This window comes from Alligator sinensis, unplaced genomic scaffold (genome assembly GCF_000455745.1).
Source record: "Alligator sinensis unplaced genomic scaffold, ASM45574v1 scaffold1472_1, whole genome shotgun sequence".
Lineage (NCBI taxonomy): Eukaryota > Metazoa > Chordata > Crocodylia > Alligatoridae > Alligator > Alligator sinensis.
In genome coordinates, this window is record NW_005842990.1 from 262431 (window position 1) to 277183 (window position 14753).

At 41.5% G+C, this 14753-nt stretch overlaps 1 protein-coding gene across 1 annotated transcript in view; it reads right to left on the reverse strand.

Annotated features, from left to right (window-relative positions):
- The window catches only part of CUX1 (cut like homeobox 1), a 359047-nt gene that overhangs the window by 141518 nt on the left and 202776 nt on the right, over positions 1-14753 (reverse strand). Inside the window, 3 exon segments of the mRNA XM_006036637.2 lie at positions 10039-10105; positions 10913-10989; positions 13386-13509. Coding sequence (XP_006036699.1) covers positions 10039-10105; positions 10913-10989; positions 13386-13509 — 268 coding nt within the window.

The window sequence follows — 14753 nt, forward strand, 5'->3', positions numbered from 1 at the left end:
AAGAAAGCTAAGGTGGTGACTGAGTTTATGTTAGCTAAGGGAGTCAAGGACAATAAGAAATCCTTCTTTAGGTACGTAGGGATCAGAAGGAAAACAAATGGAAACGTGGGGCCCCTGCTTAACACCTCAAAACAGCTGGTAATGGACACTCAGGAAAAAAATGAATTCCTGAATGCCCACTTTGCTTCAGTATTTCACCGAGCCAAGGGGAAAGACAAGCGAGACAAGGATCACAGGGGGCATGGTGGGAATTATAGCCTTCCCACTGTAGATGCTCAGCTGGTGCAAAACCAACTAGAAAAGCTAGACATTTATAAGTCAGCAGGACCAGATGGACTTCACCTGAGAGTGCTGATGGAGCTGGCTGAGGTCATTGCGGAAACCCTGGCAAAACTCTTTCAGAAATCATGGCGCACAGGGAAGATTGGAAGAGTGCCAACATTGTGCCCATCTTCAAGAAGGGGAAGATGGAGGACCCAGGTCAATCAGCCTAACTAACCTCCATCCCAGGGAAAATCCTGGAAAAACTCATTACAGAATCTATTCGCGATACGCTCGTTGAGGGTAAAATTCTGAACGACAGCCAGCATGGGTTCGTCACGGGTAGGTCTCGTCTTACCAATCTCATCTCCTTCTATAAACAAGTCTCTCACCACCTGGACATAGGAGAGATGGTCGGCATTATATACCCAGACTTCCAAAAGGCTTTTGATCTGGTATCCCACAATATCCTTGCGGAAAAATTGGAAGATTGTGGGCTTAACTGCTCAACAGTTCAGTGGGTGGAAAACTGGCTGCATGGTAGGACCCAGAGAGTTCTCATGAACAGATCTGTGTTGTCCTGGCGAGAAGTGGCCAGTGGTGCCCCTCAGGGGTCCGGGCTTGGACTGGAGCTTTTCAACATCTTTATCAATGATTTAGACGTGAGGGTAAAAAGCTTCAGGCCAAGTTTGCAGACGAAACCAAGTTATGGGGGACCATGGTCACACCAGAAGATAGACTGCAAATACAGGCAGACCTGAACAGGCTGGAGAGCTGGGCGGACCAGAACCAGATGAAGTTCAACACTCAGAAGTGTAAGGTGCTCCATCTGGGGGCAAGCGACCCCCAACAGAACTACAAGCTTGGTGGCAACACTGACTTGCAACGAAAGGGACCCAGAGGTAGTGATTGGCCATCGCATGAACATGAGCCAGCAGTGCAGTGCTGTGGCCAGCAGGGCAAACAACACACTGGCATGCATTAACTGTTGCATCTCATGCAAAACTCAGAAAGTGATACTGTACTCTGTGCTGGTAAGACCGCAGCTGGAGTACTGTGTCCAGTTTTGGGCACCGCACTTCAACAAGGACGTGGAAAAACTTGAGCAGCTCCAGAGAAGAGCCACCGTATGATCAGGGACTTGCAAGAAAAGCCATACAAGGAGAAGCTGAGGGACTCGGGCCTCTTCAGCCTACAGAAGAGAGGGGACTTGGTAGCAGTTTATCGCTACATCACGGGAATATATCAAGAACTCGGTGAACAGCTATTCACCAAGGCACCCCTGGTGAACACCAGGAGCAATGGATAGAAACTCCTGGAAGGCCGCTTCAGGCCCAATTCCAGGAAAAACTCCTTCACAGTCACGGTGTCCAGACTCTGGAATAAACTCCCTCCAGTGGGGGTGCAGTCACCAACCCTGGAAATCTTCAAAAAGAGACTGGACAGTCACTTGGCTGGGATTGCTTGACCCCAGTTGTCTTTTCCTGCCTAGTACAGAGGACTGGACCCGATGATCTACGAGGTCCTTTCCAGCCCCTAACCACCTATGAATCTATGAAAAGTCATATCAACAAGCAACATGGAAGTAGAGTTAATAACCTGAGTTTGTTTCTCAAAACCTTTAAAATTTTATTTTATTATAAAATTAGGCTTCTTATTGTACAGCTAGGAACAATCTCTCAAATCCTCATACAACTACCTAGTATTTACTGGGGAAAATGTAATATTTCAGTGAAATTTGATATTTTCTTTCATCAAAAGCACAGAGCCTCAACCCACATGTTAACAGTAACTTAACAATCCTACTGTATGTGCTGCACTGAAGATCCTTTTTCCAATTAAAATGCATTTATTTGGGGAGGGAGGAGAAGGGGGGCAGAGAGGGAGTAAGAGCAAAAAGGTGGCTCTGAAGTTCATTTAGAACTGGAATTCCATCATTTTGGCTGGGAGCATTAGCAACGTAGCTAGGAATCTCAAACACTTGCTGGGAGTGTGCAACCAAAAAGAAGTGAAAGGAAAGCGATATATTTTCTCAGAAAATGAAGGAGACACATGTAAGAGTTTTCTTTTGCTACAGAGGAAAAAAAGTTTATTTTCATTAGGGGAAAAAGCACTATTCCTTAATTTTAATGACGCTCAAATTCAGAGTTTGCTTTTCACTTCCAGCTTTGATAGAATCTCCAGATCAAACTCATTAGCGTTGGTTAAATCCAGGTTTGCAGATAGAAACATGTGGGACTGCAAACAAAAACAGTATTAGGCCTCAAGAGAGGATGTGCCTCTTTAATTGAAAAAGGCAGAGTAATCATTCATTTATTTAACCCAGAGATGATTATAATCTGAAAACCTTGAAATCCTCTTACACAACAACTGTTTTGGCAAGCCTCTCTGTGTTCCAACAAATATTAAACTGTACTTGCCATTTGTCTAAGGAATCTTGCATTAATAAACATGAAGAAGAACACTTTTACCTCCCACACTCAATGACAGAAGAAAACAAAGACCAGCTGTATTCATCAATGGATCCTTGTTCTGCGCATAAAGGCTAATTACATTTTACTTCAAGCCTACACATGGAAAACTTTACTGCTGCCATCTTGTCATATTCAGCTTCTGATATTCCAGCTGACACACTGCAATGACTGCACATAATAAACTTCTTTTTGTCATTAACACCTTCAGTGCCCTCAGCATAGGATGTTTGTTCAATAAAGAGGGCCAGGAAAGAGTACTCAGATGACACAAGACTCCCAGTGGAAGAAATTATTATATGTTCTACCTGTTAATTAGTAAGAAAGGGAAAACTTTAGGTAAGATTGAACAAGAGAGGTTAATTTGAATAAAAGGTTTTAAATTTCAGAAACTGGTCTCAATGCTAACTTGCACAGCTAGCAAATGTTCAAGAACCCAGGTTGTGTTGTGCCTAGCTTTGCACATATCACTTTACACTAGAAATATTAGAAAACTGCCTAAAGATAAAAAGGCAATTTTTACACGTTAAGTTGCAACTTCAAAAATGTTTCTAAAAAGTTGCTGTGGGAAAATCCAAGCCCATTGTGCTGAGATGCTGAAGGTCTCCATTTTTCTTCTCTTTTGTTTTTCAATCAACTACGTTTGCTATCACAAAAATAATAGGTAACTTTAAATCAAAAACTGAAAAATTTGCAAGTACCGTTAGCTTTAAAAAAATGAAAATGTAATATCTTATTTTCTTTGTGTAACCATTCCAGTTCATATGGCTTAAATCAGAGGACTAGAAAAGCAATCATTTAAAGAGACACTGAAGATCAAAATCATAGACATTTAAAATGAAAAACCTCAGATTTAGACCAAAAGAATTTCAAAAGCGTTTCTCAATTTTTTGCTGTTTTTCATTTTTCACATCTCTTTCAACTCTGAGGAAAACAGGAAAGCTCACAAGCAGGTCAAGTAGAAAAGCAAAATAAAGCAGGTCAAAAAAGAATTTGAGGAGCAGCTAGCAAAAGAGGCTCAGGTTAATAATAAGAACTTCTTTAGATACATCAGAAGCAGGAAGCCAGCTAGAGAAATGCTGGGACTATTAGATGACTAGGGTGTAAAAGGCCATAGCAAAGAAGCTAAACAAATTCTTTGCATCAGTGTTTACTGCAGAAAATACTGGGGAAGTCCCCATGCCAGATCTGTCCTTCCTAGTAGATTGGCCTGAAGAGTTAGACCACACTGAAATGATAACAGAAGATGTTTTAGAACAAATTGATAAATTGAATACTAATACGTCACCAGGACCAGATGGCATTCACCCAAGAGCTCTGAAGGAACTCAAAGGTGAAAGAACTGTTGGCAATAGTATATAACCTATCATTACAAACAGCCTCTGTGCCAGAGGACTGGCGGGTTGCCAACATAATGCCCATCTTCAAAACAGGCTCCAGAGATGATCCTGGGAACTACAGACCGATGAATCTCACTTTCATCCCTGACAAGCTGGTAGAATTTACAATAAAGAATAAGATCAGCAGTCACATGGACAAATATGATCTGCTAGGGAAGAATCAGCATAGTTTTTGCAAAAGGAAATCCTGCCTCAATCTGCTGAAGTTCTTTGTGGGTATTAACAAGCACATGGACAAGGGGGATCCAGTTGACATAATATATTTGGATTTTCAAAAAGGTTCTGATAAGGTTCTTCATCAAAGGCTTTTAAAAAAATCTGTGTTGCCATGGGATTGGAGGGAAAGTTCTTTGTGGATTGAGAGCTGGTTAAAAGATAGGAAATAAAGGGTATGGTTAGATGGTCATTTTTCAGAATGGAGGGAGGCCAAAAGTGAGGCCCTGCAAGGATCTGTGCTGGGCCCAAATTTGTTCAGTATTTTCATCAGTGACCTGGAAATGGTGGTGAACAGTGAAATCTCCGAGTTTGCTTATGGCACCAAATTATTCTGAGTTATCAAGTCCCAAGCTGATGAGGAGGAGCTACAAAAAGATCCCACCAAGCTAAGTGAGCAGGCAAAAATGGCAGATGAACTTCAGTGCTGTTAAGTGCAAGGTAATACAGCTGTAGAAAAGCAAATCTCAACTATACGTACACAATGCTGGGTGCTACTAGCTGTTACAATGCTGTTAAGTGCAAGGTAATACAGCTGGAGAAAAGCAAATCTCAACTACATGTACACAATGCTGGGTGCTACTAGCTGTTACAACTCAGGAAAGAAACCTTGGAGCCATTTATACAGTTCTCTAAAAACATTAGCTCAATGTGCAGGGGTAACCAAAAAAGTCAATGAAATGTTGGACATCATTAAGAAGGGAATTGAAAACAAAACAGAGAACATCATCATGCCATTACAGAAATCCATGGTGTGCCTGCATCGTAAATACTGTGAACAGTTTTGGTATGCACATCTCAAAAAGGATGTGGTAAAATTAGAAAAGGTACAGAGAAGCAGAGAACAGCAATCAAAATAATCAGGGGTCTGGCGCAGTTGCCATACTAAGAGAGACGAAAAAGGGGTAGGAACTCTTCACTTCGGAAAGGCGAAGGCTGAGAGGGGATATGAAAGAGGTCTATAAAATCATGAAGGATGTGGACCAAGTGAACAGAGAACCATTATTCACCAAGTCCTGGAATACTACAAATATGGGAACACTGAAACGAGTAGGAGACAAGTTTAAAACTAACAAGAGGAAGTACTTTTTAATGCAACAGTTTTAAACTTGTGGAATTCACTGCCACAGGAAGTGGTAGAGGCATATATCATGGCCAGTTTCAAAAAGGGGCTAGAAAAAATCATGGATGATAAACCTATTAATATTCATTGGAGAGAATAGCTAGAGCTCATTCCTCTGGAATCTCTAAACCAATAATGGTGGATGCCAGGGAACATGAAGAATGACCTTCATGGCCTCCTGAAGAAGAATATCTTGCATTAGAAAGCTTGTCTAACTCTATTCCAATTACGCAGTCAGTCCGATAAAAGATAACATCGCAAAAAAATCCTTCTTTCTTGCATAATTCCTGGACCATCAGAGCTACAACATTACTCTGGCTAAGTACAGACAGTCAAAAAGCCCGAGGCTGAATTGATTCAGTCTTTGCAGGTTAATCTAAACTGCACAGATTAAATTGAAGCAGAAGTGAACAGACATCTACCTTTGATTCAGGAAATAGAGCCACATGCCTAGAGTGGCTCAGGCCAGAAGCCGGGGGCAGTGCGCTAGAGCATGGTTCTCTGGCCCTGTGTGCACTCTGGGAGTCCAGCAGAGGTTTTCAACCTTTTTTAATAAGTGTACTCCTAGTGGCTGGATGCAGAGCAGGAAGGGGGGAGGGACAGGTGGTTTTGGAGCCTGCGCCCTGGCTGCCCTGTGGCTTATCTCTGCTACTATGACCGCTGCCTCCAGGCCGCCCAGTGGGGCAGAGATGCAGGGTAGTCCAGGTGTGGGCTCCAGGCAGCTGCAGCAGGAAGGGGGTGGGGAAGAAGGAGCACACCCACCCACCCCACACAACCCTGATCCGGGGCTGCAAGCAGCCGGGCTGGCAGTGCTGGGGGTTTGGGGAAAGTGGTGCTGGGCCACAGCAGGGCTGACTGGCACCTTCAGGCCCCACAGCTTGGGCTTGGGGTGGGTCAAGACCACCTGGGAGCTCCCATATGAGCCGCCTCCATACCCACAGGTTGCCATGCATCCCCAGTCAGGGCCTCTGGGGAGCAACAATGACGGTGAGATTCCCACAGCTCCCGCTATGCACTGCCTTGCATGCCTGGCCCCAGCCCAGCACTGATGAACCCCAAGCCACACCTAGTGTCACTGCTGCTGAGCCAGGGGGAGCCACCACTCTCCCCTGTGCCATCCGGGCTCCTGCTGGGACACGGTGGTCGAGCAGCTCCATGTGGCGCCCAGTGGAAGCCCAGGTGGCACAGAGAGGAGAGCAGTGGCTCTGCCCAGCTCAGCGGTGGTGGTGCTAGGCACAGCTCAGGTTCTGTCAGCCCTTGGCAGGGGCTGCCCTTGGCAGATGTGCAGGGCAGCACGAGGTGGGGACTGCGGGAGGCTCTGCGGGAATCCTGCCATTGTCACTGCTCCCAGGGGCCCAGACCAGAGATGTGTGGGGACCTGGGACCTGGAAGCAGCTTGTCTCAGAGCTCCCAGGTGGTTCCTACCCACCCAAAGCCTACGCTGTGGGGACTGAGGGTGCCAGACAGCCACACCATGGCCCAGCACCACCTTCCCTGAGGCTCCAGTGCTGCCAGCCTGGCTGCTTGGGGACCTGTCTGGGGGTTGTTTGGGGTTTCCTTTTGCAGCTTCCCGGAGCCTGCATTTCACAGGGACCTGCACAGAGCTGCTGAACAAGTAAGCGGGGATGTTTGGGCCTGGGCCAGAGCCAGAGCAGCTGCCCCTAGCCTGGGTTGCCAGCGGTGCTTGGGTGGGATGCATGTCCTGGGCCCAGGGCAGCTCCGTGGAGACCTCACTCAAATTGGGCATCCTGCCAGGGTATGCGGGGACCCCCCTGCCCAGGCTCCAGACCCCATACACACACCCACATCCCCCACACCTTCACAAACTCCGCCCCACATGCACACACACATTCCACACCCATCCCCCAACCATACAAAGTACCTGCATAATTTTGGGTTTTTCTGTGCATAATTTCGAGTTTTCAGCTGTGCGATTAAAATCGTGATTAACTGCAACAAATATTTTTAATTGTGCAATTAATCACGATTAAGTTTAATTGTTTAACAGCCCTACTATATTAAATTTCAAGTTTCGTTATAAACATCATTATCAATGTGTGTCAGCTGTAAAAGGATTCATTCAATCAGGAAATAAGACACTTTCAAGCTTCATATTAGGTGTTTCAAACAAGAAAGGGAAAAAGAAAATAACCAAAATCTACTTAATTTTCACCTAAGGAGATAAAAGTTACTTCAACAGCAAACTCTGGGCCCAATACTTCAAGTTCTAAGCTTTGCATCTCCTAATGCCCTCCATGGTGATCAAGGATCTTTAGGACTTGCAGGATTGCTCACTAAAGCTGTTGACAGATATGAAAAAAAAAACAAAAAACCCCAAAATGCACTTTACCAGAAGCAGCAGCAGATTAGTTAGACCTGGCTCTGCAGCGTCTGTATAGCTTGGGTGTTTCAGCAGGGCCTTTTGGTGCTTTTATCTAATAGCTGACTGAATATTAGATAAAAGCACCAAACAAGCCCCACTAAAGCACTCAATCTATACAGATATTGGGTGTTGGGTGAACCAGGTCCAACTAATGCGATGCCTCTTCTGGCCATGTGCGGGGGCACATGGAGTTTAAAGTGCCAGGTTTTAGGGGTTGTTTTTTGTTTTTGTTTTTTTTAGTCGATAAGCAACCTAAGTGCTAATCCATATTGCTGGTTAGCCCTGACTGTAAGACTACCCTCTAGCATAAATCTGCTAACCATCCATATTAAGATATCCCCATTGAGCAATATCTCACCCTTCTCCACGAGCTTCTCCTTAATATCAGGGCTCTCCACTACAGAAATTACCGTGATGGAAAGCAAAAAAGCATGGGAAATCTGCCCACACCTATTTTCCAGCTTTTTTGTACCTTATTTCCAATTTCCAATGTCTATAATCAGAGCCAAGAAGGAAAAACAAGTAATATGCCGGCAGATTCCTGAAACGGATAGAACAGAACTATCTTTTGTCTCTCTTCCTATGCATAAAACTAGCACTAGTAACTGCTAGTTCACACAGTTCAGGCCCATTAAGAAAACCCTCAGGATCAATCCTGAATAGGAAGAGAGATACACCCCAAGAAATTAAGATGGGTGCAGATTCACATACCTTTTAAAAAAGTATGCCAGCTAAGCTTCAGTAGCTATACTTAAATGCTGACAGCTACCACAAAATATAGGCAACCTGTTTTTCTTAAAGCTTAAAATATAACGTGGCCCAGTTTGGGGCAATGCTTTGTTGCACTGTTCCTAGAGCACCATAAGAACAAGACTGTGACTTGAGGAGTCGAAATATTTCCATGTTGGCTCAGTACAATGTCATCAAATATCATACTGAGGGATTCTGTGCCTATCCCTTGTATGCTCCCAAAGCAAAAGTAACTGTCTTAATGCAGAGTTGCGTGATCTTCTAAGACTCAGAACCTACGGGTGTATATCCAGTACTACATTAAGGTGGCTTCATTACTTCCAGTTTGGGCTGGATATGGCATGTATGGTGCTACAGAAAGCCATACTACAGCAGTATAGATATCATTTCAGTGATTCTCCTGGTGTCTGTATAGTGCTAGAGAGCAACTCAACCTAGGTCTTTCTCCAGCACACGTTATGCTCTTCTAGCATAATGGCAAGGAAACAGCCTAGGCTTTCCCTGCTCTATATTCTGCTATTCTCTGTCTTGCCACTGCTCACATAAAAGATGAAAGGATGTAGTGATTCTATGGAATCTGCTTCACCTTGTATGCAGTTACCTTTGATTCAGATACTTGGTGAGATAAATGGGCCTCTTTTGTCTTGTGCCCATGAAACCACTAGGCCTGATCCTAAAGTATTCCTTTACTTTGACATTTCCAAAAGAGGAATCTCCTCCTTTGGACTCAATCAAGCATTAGAATTACTGTGGGTCATATGAGTTCCTTCTCAGGTCAAACCCTCCTTTTAAAATAAATATTTAAAGTGCTTTTTTAAAATAGCAAGATTCTGGCTTTTTTGTTTCCTGCACTATCGGGTCATAAAAATCAGGAGATAATTGAACATAGCAGTTATAATGGCTGCCATTAAAAAGTCCAGTACTTATTCACTGATATTATAGCTAAGTCCTGGGCTAAATCTAGGCAACTGCTACAGACCAAACCTATCACTGTGTGTGGTATTATGGGCAAATGCTGACTGTTTATTGATTATCACTGTACTTTGGTACACACCAATTAGTCACCTTACTCGGAAGGCATGTAAAACCAAGGAACTTAATTACAATAAAATCCCGAGTTAAATCGTTCTTCACTGAGGTGGGAAAAATCACAACAAGCATCCTATCTCTGAGATTTTCCTGCTATAATATGACACAGAATAGGAGGTGCTTACATAGTAAACATAACTAAAATGCTCAGAAACAGGGAAGAATGAGTCAGGACACCTGAAGAAAACTAGAATAATGTAATAAAGTTTCAGAAGACTATATTCAATTATCCTTATGTTTTTGTAAAGATTTGTCCTCCTAAAAACCTTGCTGTTTGATCTGTCTACAATGAACAGATGCAAAAAAAAAAAAAAGAGGACATGTAAGAAGAATATAATTAAACCTTACTTTGCAGTAGTTTCTTCATCGTATTTTGTTTTCAGGTCAAAAAGGTCTGCCTGGGATTTTTCCAAAGCTAAAAGGCATAAGAAACATTATAGGTACTATAAAAGCTGTGCAATGCAAACAGATTATTCATTTTTTTTTATTTGACTGTGAATAGTTTTCTGTTTAAGAATCATCTTGCAACAAGATTATACTTGACCAAATAAATGACTTAAAAAAGCAAACTTGTTTTTAACCTTTTTATTTTAAATTGTAGAAGTTCTCAGTTATCATTCTGCTAATGAAGCTAGTTATTACTCATTTCAGATGGAAGCTGGTTAAATTGCTCATTCAACTAAAATATTTATTCCAGTCAATTCAGGGATTCAAATTTAAATTTTTGTTTTCTTATGGGAAAAGAAACCAAATATGCTCACACCTGGCAAATGCAGGTGTATAAGGATGAATAGTAAAATAAACGGCTGATGTGAACTAGCAAGAAACATCAGCAAAAATAAGATTCTTACTGAAACCACCATATATTATAGTCCAGACCAGAAGTCTGTGAAAAATCACAGTAAAATACAATGTGGAAGTGGTCAACAGTTTCATGGCCTGTTTCAGTTCCTGGGGCATTTTCCAATAATTTATCTACTCTGCGACAGGCCAGGCCTACTTCCTTTGCTAGGAACTGGTTGTGCCACAAGTGGGCAGTTGCAGTAGGCAGCCCAGCAGAATGGCTGATCTACACGATACTTTCAGCACTGTCGGACCTTTCCTTCCATCGTAAAGCAGACTTGAAAGATCTGATTCGCACTCATTTGTGATTCATTTCATTGTACCCTTGCCCCACCCCCCATCCTTGTTATTGGTATAGATCAGAATAGTATTGTCAAACCTGTCTGCAAAGATTGAACTTTCTGTTCAGCCTCCTCCAGCTTTGAGGCTGTCGACATCTGTGTCTCTTGCAACTTTCTAAAAACAGAAAAGGAAGAGATGAAAATGGAGCTAGTAAAATCGTGCTTAACAATTTAATTGTGTTTTGCAGGTTTGGAAGATGGAGCCATTAACTGTCTCAACTGTAATCAGGCAACTGACAACACCACATGCAATACAAGGTACCTCAACAGAATCTGTAAATCATGTCACACTGGCATGCTGTACATATTTTGGAGTCCCACTTATTAAAATTTTAACACTGTAGCCAGTTCATAATGTAACATTATACAAGAGCTGACTGCTATATAAATGACAACTTTAGTGGAAGGTTTTCCTGAGCATAATTTGTTTTGGAAATGTCACACATTAAGAAAACTGTCACCATGCACCCGTTGTTTCACAAAGTTAGTGCAAGAAGAATGATACATTTCTATTTTACTGTCATAACGAAGGAATTTGTTGCAATAAATGATATACTGAATAGATGTGACAGCTGTTTTATCATAGTTGTAATAGATTCCGAATGCAACCGTAGTATTAACCACCCTCTAGAAGAGCTATGCATATTTCAAAACAAGTTTAACATTGTTACTTCCGATATAACATGATCAGAATTTCCAGTATGCTCATATTTCTTATGTCTATAAGGAATATTTCCTTGGTTGTGTCAGTTACAGCGCACGCTTTCATGTCATCTGGCCATACAGTCACCAGACTATTTGCTAAAGGCTAGACTTGAGGAGTTAAAGCCAATCCTAGAAATGGAGTTGCTGTGACATCCCTCTGGAGACTTTTAGCCATTGTGCAGATTTTAAATAGTCATGATGGTGCATAAAGCTCCCATTCTAAATGTCTCTATATGGGGCATGTTTTAAAGAAAGGTGTACAAAAAAAAAAGAACAAACAGTGTTTTCCAACAGTAACAATGGCTTTTAGGCATTACTTTGTGCATATATAGATTCTCTGGTATTGTAAAGTTTCAAAGTTGCTAACAGGCATTTATGGGAAGAAGTCCGAGTCAAAGCTCTCTTTTTACATCAAATTTATACAAATTTTATGGTACATTCTGAAAACTCTTATACACACTGTTCTGTAACACACATTCCATGAAACCGTCTTTTGATTAAACATGTATCTAAACTAGATTTGATAGACAAAGAATAACAGTGAAATACTGATTTTGAAAGAGATCTTCCAGTTCACCAGTCAATTCATCCTACTCAGACTTAATTCAAACAACCAACCCAACCCATCCAAGTCTCTAAGGAAAAATTATAGGCCTTGAAGTGTGAACTGAAATTAACAGATTGGGCAACATGGATGAGAGGGGCATACAAGTTCTAGAGTTGGGGGAGAGGGGGGTGTTTGTTTTTTTAGCATATGCAGTTTCTTGAGTTGAAGGCCATGCACTGAAAACTCCCTGTTAACAACCCCTTTCTATAACATTTAGCCAAACTTTCTTGCCTACTGATCTAAATGATAGACAAGCTCTTGGCATGTTATTTTGCTAGCTTGTGAAAGATCAGGAATGCTTCCAGGGCTTCCTTAAAAATCAATTAGTAAGTGAGAAATTAAGTTACAGGATTTGTTGACATAAGGAAACATGCAAACTATATCAGGATTCAGCTCTGTGCGGCACAGAGCTTGCTTTCAGATACCTATTTCCATTTAAGTAGGTATCCACAACTGTAATCCATATCAGAGATTCTCAACTAGGTGCCTGCCTTGAGATCGTTTCAGGGGGAATACTGACTGCCATGCAATGTTAGCACTGTTAGGCATGCAAATTTCACAAGTCATATTCAGAGATTTCAAAAGGAATCTATAGTGTTAAAAGCATTATGACCTCTTGTGGTCTTTAAGTTCTTTACAAGAGGAAAAACTGCTCTTTTATCTTTCTATAGTAAAAAATTAAGTGAAAACTAAAAGCTGACTTTTTCCAAGGCTTCTTTGAATCTAACAAGGGGTACCTTGAGTCTAAAAGGTTGAGAACCACTGAACTATATCTGTGGGTACAATATTTCACTTTAAATTGCCATGTTGTACTAATTTACATGTAACATGGTACTGTGACACACACAGCAGACACAAGACTAAATTACACTGTCAGCTAATGGAGAAAGATTAGTGTCACAAAGGACAATACAACTAATGAAGAATAAAAGCAGGTTTGCACCCTCCTGAAAATGATACCCCATGTCCACCACCGGTACAATGAAATAACAATCTGTCCTTGTTTCACATATACATTTCACAACTGTCTTTCCGTGTAAAGTTGAGTATCAAATGATTCTGCATCAAACACATAAATCACTAGAATGATTCAATATATGAGCTGTCTTACTACTGAAGAAAGGACCCTGGTTGGGAAGATTAAGCAGAACAATACGATTTCTCTCCTAACACCGACACAGACACATGCATGCACTCACCTCTCCTTCTCTGCAAAGTCATTTTGTAACTTTTGTTCTTTTTCAAGAGCTATATTCTCTGCTTGGTTCTTCAGAGTCTGTTCATATTCTCGGATTTTCTCTTTAAGTGCTTTTATTGTAACCTCTACAGAAAAAAAAAAAAAACAATAGAGAAAGAAAGAGTTTATACAGCTTCACGTGGCTACAGAATACAAGGCTTTCTTTACCCCGTAGGCTCCGTGTGTTTTAAACTTTAGCTCTTCAACTATGACACAAAATCAATGGATACGAGTCCCTTTGGAGACCTTTTACTCCCTAAATGTTGAATTGAACTTTAAACGTTTAGGTTGAGAAGGATCAATGGATTTTGCTGGGAAGTAGAGCTAGGGTTTCTCTAACGTGACCGAAAAAATTGTAAAATATAATATCACATTATTGACTAGTTTCAAATTAGCTCTCTGCTGAGTGGAGATTAATAAAGTCCCAAAGTGGGCTTAAGTACACATTTACACATAACAGTTAATTCATGTAGCTGTGCTCATGTAAAAAGAAACAATTTAACTTAAGCTCATGTACAGACACCTTCTTACACTAATTGAACACATATCTAGGATATAGCTATGTTCTCTTTTGCAACAGATGAAACACATAGGCAGACTTAACTGTTGTATTAACAGTAGAGACCAGATCAACAGACAAGGTGGCACTCTTTGTATTCCAGCTATTGTAACTGCTACTGTCACAGGCTGACTCCACCCAGATCTAAAGCAAGAATTCCTAATGGGCTTACATTAATAAAGCAAGAGGTGGACTAGGATTTTGTGGGCTTTGCAATAAAAACAATTTCTAGAAAGGAGTCAGAATTATAGAAGATAAAGACGACAATACTATGTTGTAGTCAAGGAGAGATGCAGCTAGTCAAAAAATCATGAAGGAGAAAAATATCACTACATCCAAAAAAAAGTCGATAAGCAAGAAAAAGACAAAATAACACTGTAAATATTCTCAACGTCAGAACCCAGAGCATAAATCAGGCATAAAATCAGTGAATGGAACTATACTGTTATACATCCAGAGTAAGTGAGAACAGAATCACATCTTTGGTCTAAGGTCCATCTTTGGTCATAGAGGTCCTCAATAGACATGTGCGAAGCAACTAATATTTGCTTTGGATTCAGATTCGGCCGATTCCGGGGACAGACAGCGATTTGATTCAGTGATTCGAATCACTGTCCCGAATTGATTCAGCTGAATTTGATTTGGAGATTCGGCTGCTGCTAAATCTCTGAATCAAACAAGCCCATCCCCTGCCCATTCTCCCAGCACCTTCAATGGCTGCCCCGCCCGCCCCAGCTCCCGGCACTTAAAAAAAAGCAAAAAAAAAAAGCA